The following is a 7,464-nucleotide window of genomic DNA, read 5'->3' as shown; positions in this document are numbered from 1 at the left end:
GCGCAGAGACCAGGCAAACAACTCAGATACTGTAGCCTGTCCCTCTGAATTCTTAACTGGGAGTGTATCCTTTGGTTTTCCCCTTTCAGAAAAAAGATCTATGTTGCACATGACCAATTAACCCTGCAGCAATTTTTCAGGTGTTATCAAAATGTGTTTTGCTTCCTGTTATCATCCGTCCAGAATGAGACCATTTGTCTGACTTTCATGCTATTAGCTGTCTACATTCAAGTGCCCAACCAAAGAGTCTAAGCAATTACACTGACAACAGTAGCCTAGGCCTAGCCTAGTGTGGTCATTTGTGTGTGTTTGTGTGTGTGTGTGTGTGTGTGCGCACACACATGTGTGTGACGGTCAGGGAGAGAGAAAGGGAGAAGAGGTATAGGATATAACAAAACATTAATAAGAGACCGTGGATAACTTAGGCTATTTGCTGCAGAACACTTATAAGGACCTACTATCTGACTCAGAACTTCATTGGCTCTTACTTGGGAAGACCCCAAACTCTTCTTGGCCTTTTGTGAAGGCCCTTCTTTCTATCGTCTCTCTCTTGCATTATTGGAATAATTTGCCTCGTGTTCTGCATTCTTTTGATAGTTTTGGGACTTTTAAGTGTTTAGAGACATCTGTTCACCTTGCAAGTTGGACTTCCATTAATTCATTTTCATACATTATTAGATGTTTTGTATGTTTATGGTTTTTGTTCATATGAAAACTCATTATTTTCATTGTTGATATTTAATACTGGAACTGACATTATTATTGATAATGCTTAATGCTACATGCTTAATGTAGGCTATTTTTATTAATACTTAATATACTTTAAGTCACGTAGTGTAGGACTAAAATGGCAATTATGCTACTATAACCTTTGGGGGAAAAACATATTTAATAGCATGTTTTATTTATATTTGAAAAAAACTATTTTGATATACCTATGATTTTGAATGTGATTTTAAATGTATGTCAGATGTTGTGGAGAAAGACAACACATGAGGAATATGCAGAATATTGTCCCAACATCATAAGAACATCTGACATATGGTTTCCCCAAATCACTGTGTGGTGTAAATTCTGCTCTAGTGGTCTCTGTAGGGTTAACCAAAGGGTGTTGTTCTAGATGAACCTCTGACTCTTGATAAGGACCCTTAAAAAAGGCCACACCCAAACATCCCTTTTTGAGATCGTTCACCCCATGGATTTCTACATTAGTGCAGGTTATCCTCTGGACAGGGTGTCATAGATCCACCGCAGAGAGAAAAATGGAGATGCTCATAAATGACGATGCCCAGACCTACAGAGTACACAGATCCCCCAATGACAAAGATGAACCAGAAGATACCAACACAGACTTGAGCAAGAACACCAAGGAAGCTAGAAATCACAAAATATTTGGTAATTGTGCATGCCCATTTTTATCTTGTGTCATTTGGAAATGCATGTGTGTGTGTGTGTGTGTGTGTGTGTGTGTGTGTGTGTGTGTGTGTGTGTGTGTGTGTGTGTGTGTGTGCGAGAGAGAAAGTGTGTATTTTAGATAATAGAAGTATATATAGATGGATGGAGAAACTGTCATTGGATTTTATCATGTCCAGGCTTCTACAAGCTTGCAGTGGTGTTGCTTGGGCTGCTGTGTCTTCTCCTGTTGGCTGTCATCATAGGACTGTCCATCAAGACCACTGAAGCAAGACATCAGTTAGAGCTCAGTCACAATAAGCAGGATAAAGAGAAACACCAGCTCCTGGCTCTTTACAACAATTTGACTGGAGAGAAAGACCAACTACAAACAAGCTTTAACAACCTGAAGAGAGAGAAATCCCAATTACAGACTCAGTACAGTATCCTGAAGAACAAGACATCTCAGACAGAAGCCCAATACGACACTTTGGCTAAAGCAAGAGATGAACTGCAGACGTTCTTCACCGGTCACAATAAGCAGGCTGAACACGACCAGCTACAGACTCTTTACAACAATTTGACAGTAGAGAAAGACCAACTACAAACCAGTTTAAATTATCTAAATCGAACGATGTCCCAGTTACAGACTCAGTACAGTATCCTGAAGAACAAGACATCCCAGATAGAATCCCAATACGACACTTTGGCTAAAGAAAAAGATGAACTGCAGAAGTACTTCATTAAACACGGTGAGTAAATATTGCTGACAAGAATCTATTTAAATGTGTGTTGTGCTATGTAATGATATTTGTGGGTAAAGATCAAAAGAGGAGATCTGCACATTGTGTAGACACCCCCAGAAACGTTAGTTTATAGCACCGTGTAATGAGATTTGTGTCACAGGAGGCATGAACATTTTTGAGCATAGAATGCAGACCAAAAGTCAGAGGTAGCTATGCTTTTTGTCATATCGTTGCAGCTGTGTGTCAAGACTCTGAGACTGGTAGATATAAACATTACACATGCTTTGAGAGTATCTTTTGCATAGCAGTATCATTTCACATAGCTGCTTCTCAAAGCCCTTGTGTGTTCCAAACCCTTATTGTTGTATTTTTTTTCTCTTCAACACCTGCCTTGTAATACAATACATTAGTTTAAAGCAGCACTAAAGAAGAATTGCTCTTGGGCTCCACCTACAGTTAAGAAGCACCATTGCCTGTCACCACTGTGCAGTGTGATAAATGTGCATCTTTGTATCAAACTATAAACATAGCCTGGATACACTATAGAGCCCAAATTCTTCTCCATCAAGGGACAAAAATGAATTGGGGTGGATGGCTGTGAACTAAAACTGATGTTCTTCAAGTTGTGAACCATTAAATTGAGATGTAGTATTGCACATTCAGGTAGACTGGTAGAAATAAAAAACACTACCCTCTACTGTGCTTGTCTTTGCACTGTGTTTACAGTACTCTTAGTACTTAAGCATATTCTATGTCTTGGAAGAAAGTTATTTGCATTAATATGAATGAATAATTACAGTTGTTCACAATTGCTTTGGTGCATTTTTCGAATCATAATGAACATTTGCACAACAGTTAGTACATTTCTCAAAACAATTACTGCAAACATAGTAGATACGGTAATCTGCAAAAGCGCGTATCTTGCTCAAAATACTAGTTTATGCCTCAAAAGCAAATATGTATGCCAATGAAATGGTCAGCGCAATCAAAATGACAGGTCATGATGCCATTGTTTATGTCAAGATTATGTCTGTTTTGTGTTGTTGTCAATATGAACATTTACTCTGTAAGTATGTTCTAATGAACAATGTGCAGGGCAGTACTATTTTCTATTTCAAAACTACAAAGTTACACATTATTGTGTGTAGAGGAGGGTTGATTGTAAAACAGTGGATATGTTTCAAAGTTTTTACTGTTGACAAATATTGTGACTATAAAAAACTAAGCCTTTTACAGCATTGTGCAAATGAAAAATTACCAATACTGTAAAATACCCCTTCATCAGAGCTGTGCACCACTGTACATCTTTCTATACATCCTGATGTTCCTGTCTGTCAGGTCACATGTACAGTATGACCAACATGAGATTAGCCATTGAAAAGTTGCATGGATGTACGAAAGCATTGCTATTTGTTCAAAATGGGGAGAAACTGCTTCAATGATGTGCACAAGTAATAAGATGATATGGAGTTTGAACAGTTTTGAGAATTACCATTTCTCCGATCTGAGAAATGTACCAAAGCAACTGAGAAAAACTAAAAACAGTATATAAACACAACATGCCCTATGGGACAAATTGACATTCTTCAGAACAATCTTTTTTCAGGAATGGAGACAAATGAAAACCACTTTTTTGTGTGCAACACAAAGTGTTACCATAAATTTGAAGTTGAACACATATTATCATCATCATGACCATTGATCTCAAAAAAAAATTGAGCGAACAACCCTGAGAGGGAATGGAATGCGTGGACAGCAGTCTGTAGAAAGTGCTCTGAATTCCTGCAAGCATCTACACACTTCAGACTATAGCTTAGCAGCTCTATAGCAGCACTTTCCCCTTTTGTTTTTGCTCGAGATTCAAATGGAATGTTGTTACAAGTGATGCGACGCTGCTCCGTGTATTGTTTGCCCTATTAAGAGTTTATGTGCCATAAAAAATATTTTGGAAACGTTATTTTAAGGCAGTACAGTAATAAAAACCTCTAGTGCTGCTATAAATGTTAATCTAAGGAACTTCAAAAGTCCTGAGGCGACAAACCATCCTCATGAGTGAATTATATTATCTCACACACGCAGATATTGACTGCATGCACAATCATTGTGTCCATGTGCACAAATTTAACATCCAAGAGCCAAACAGGCAGCTGCGAGTGAGGAAAAACCAGCTGCGAGTGCACAAAATAACCACTGGAAGCCATACGTGCACTCTAATATAACATTAAATGTTAAACATTAAATCACATGTTGCTCATGTGAGATGACCTCGACTTTGACAGTTATAGCGCCACAGTTACCAGTGTGGAGTTGGATCTGCAAGAATTTAAGGAGCACAATTATCAAGAGGCCTAAGATTTGACATTTGTTTGTCTTGTCTCATAGAATCCATGATGGAGATCAAGAAATGTGCAGGTACGTATGTTGGTGGCACTTCTTAGCTCAAGTTCTTGTTTTGAAGGAATTTCTTCTCATGCTGGGGCTGTACAGTTGTTATGAGCACAGTCCAGCTGTGCGGTCAGTCACTCTGTTCCAAACAGAAGACAAGCAGGCAAGTCTTGTCTGTAAATGCAAGTTTTATTCTGAGACACTACGTCAGTAAGGTCACCAGGATTTGAAACTCAGCAGCATCTAGTCTTTCTCAAAGCACATACATGTATTTCAACACCTTCAGTCACGTGGACCAGTCAATGACCTCAGTGTGGTCATACAATGAACTCAGACCTGTGGGAGAATAACCTTTACCGCTAAGAGCAAAACATATCTTATCAGCTAAAAGTTGTGGATCTAGGGAGGGGAGACTCTCTTCTATCCTGTCTCACACTGGTAACATTGAACTTGTAGCAAAACTATCTAGATTTGAGGCCCAAGAAACAGGAATATGGTGTTTATGTCTCTAATATCATACAGGCCTACAATCCTGTGGAATACAAACCTTTGTAATACTGGTTAATACATAATGTCTAACTGGTAATGACAACATAGTCTAAATATTGGTTATACTGTATGTAGAGATGCGCCAATTGCAATTTTCTGGGCCAATTCCGATTTTTCACAGAGTTTGACCTGCCGATACTGATTTTAGCTGATTCTGATTTCATTTTTTCTAAACACTTCACAGCACACACAAAGATTTATTTTCTATCTTTTCTTTACTAGAACATTTTAACATAGACATGTATTTTATATATAAAAATAATAATGGAATAATAATGGAATAATTATTAAAAATAACGTTTTAATAATGGAATGGCTGTTAAAAAATGGAACAGGTGAACAGACAGATTCTTCTTCAAGTGTAACTTCAGCTGCAGTATCAAACTATAATGCTTCCCAGTGTGGGACATTCACACACTACTAAATGCACCGCGTTATAGAACAACCATTTTCTTGTTTTCACATCCAGTATCCAACTAGAAATACGAAAAAACAATTGTCATGATACATTTGAACATGCTGCCATTTGAATATGCATTGATGGATATGCATATGGAAACACAGGGGAGGAGCAGGGGCAATTCTAGGATAGGACCTTTAGGGATGCTCATTCACTAACAGGGGCGTCATTAGACTAGAAGACCCCCTCCCCCTCTTTTCTCCCCCATAAGAAAATGTTGTATATTTTAACGTTTAAATGTATCAATCTGGTGCAGTTTGAAATGAAATTCATCAGTTAGAATTCAATTATTTTTATGTATGGATAGAAAATATTTGTGTTATAGCCTAAACTATTTTGCACTTCAGAATTTTAACCTGGCAAACACAGGTGGAATAGTTATAATGATACTGGAATAAGTTTACAACCACAAAACATACATTAGCCTAGAAATCTAGACGCGCCCCTAACGGGCTAGTCTAGCAACTCTCCGTTGGCTTCTGAGCTCCAGAAATCGAAACTTAATCAGGCCAATGAATTCGTGTATAGAGTCTATAGGTGGGCTTAACATAATGATTGATGGCAGAGTTGCAACGGTTTGGCTTGAATTCCCTGCTACTTGAAAACAAATAAGATGGATGTTGCTGTTGGCGAACAGTGTGACACGAGTTAAGCTTTTATTAAGTTGGCAAACGTTTGAACTAGCCAACTAGCTCCGCTGGTGGGAAACGCATGGGACTCATAGCGCTGCCGCTGTCCTATTGCGTGCAGAGGGAATTTGAAAGACAACTGATTATCCCGCCCCTCGGACTGAGCACTGCGAACGGTGAGTGCCCAGACCCTACATTTTAATGTGGGTCTGGCTCGTCAGGCTATATAGGCCTATTAGCTGAGTTTCACAGTTTAGAAATTTCAAAAATAGTGTATCCATGAAATGATGCAGTACTGGTCACCTGTGTTGTTCAGCTAGTTAATCTAAAATAAGCTAGTTAGAAGATCTTTTTAAAATATTTATTTTTATTTCCTTGTGATCTTAGTGGATGTGACCCTGGATCCTGATACAGCACAATTTAAACTCATCCTGTCTGCTGATGGTAAAGAAGTGAACCATGGAAACACACGACAGAATGTCCGTGACAGCCCAAAGAGGTTCGGTCCTGTTATATGTGTCTTGGGAAAACAGGGCTTTTCCTCCGGTAAATTCTACTATGAAGTTCAGGTCAAGGGGAAGACTGATTGGACGTTAGGAGTGGCCAGAGAGTCCATTACCAGGAAGGGGGCGGTAAGCCTGACCCCTGGGAATGGATACTGGACAATATGGCTGAAAAATGAGACTGAGTATATGGCAAAAAATGACATACCTGCCCCCCTCTTCCTGAAAGAGAAGCCCCAAAGAGTGGGGGTGTTTGTGGACTACGAGGCTGGTCAGGTCTCCTTTTATGATGCTGACAGTTGGTATCATATGTACTCTTACACCAATGTTCCCTTTACAGAGACTCTGCATCCATTCTTCAGCCCTGGTAATAATTACGGAGGTAAAAACGCCTCCCCTCTGATCATCACTCCAGTCTGTCTGACCACATCATAATCAAATCCAAGATTTTTTTCCTCTGTTCCTTAATTAAGCATTTCTTATGAGTTATGGTTTGTATATTATAGTATTTTTTTTTTCATTAGTCCAATGATTGCATTGACATCAATGTTTATTATTGCTATTCTCCTTAATGTAGTCTTACCTTCTTAACATAAAAATGTTCACTGTTTTTATTTGTAAGTTACTTTGGACAAAAGTGTCTGCCAAATCCCATAACCATAAGCATAACCATAACCATAATGGTGTCATGGAGAATCAACAATATTCCTGTAAGCAAAAGGTAGTTGCCTTGGAGATCAGAGTCTTGAATGCTCTGTTACCTTCACAACGGCACTCTTCCATTGACTTGCATTGTATTT

The 7,464-nt window shown here is 38.7% G+C and overlaps 1 protein-coding gene across 1 annotated transcript; it reads left to right on the top strand.

Annotated features, from left to right (window-relative positions):
* Positions 1–2,026: 2,026 nt before the first annotated feature.
* LOC143127083 (E3 ubiquitin-protein ligase TRIM21-like) lies at positions 2,027–7,099 on the top strand. The gene is made up of 3 exons (XM_076288386.1): positions 2,027–2,144; positions 4,521–4,550; positions 6,549–7,099. Exons 1-3 carry the CDS (start codon positions 2,027–2,029, stop codon positions 7,097–7,099), a joined length of 699 nt encoding a protein of 232 aa, XP_076144501.1.
* The last annotated feature ends 365 nt before the right edge of the window (positions 7,100–7,464 follow it).

Source organism: Alosa pseudoharengus, unplaced genomic scaffold (assembly GCF_046254945.1).
Source record: "Alosa pseudoharengus isolate Yale_2024_CS ecotype anadromous, Long Island Sound unplaced genomic scaffold, YU_APseudo_1.1 YU_APseudo_1.1_scf_17, whole genome shotgun sequence".
Taxonomy (NCBI): domain Eukaryota; kingdom Metazoa; phylum Chordata; class Actinopteri; order Clupeiformes; family Clupeidae; genus Alosa; species Alosa pseudoharengus.
This window is presented reverse-complemented; position numbering and strand designations above follow the sequence as displayed.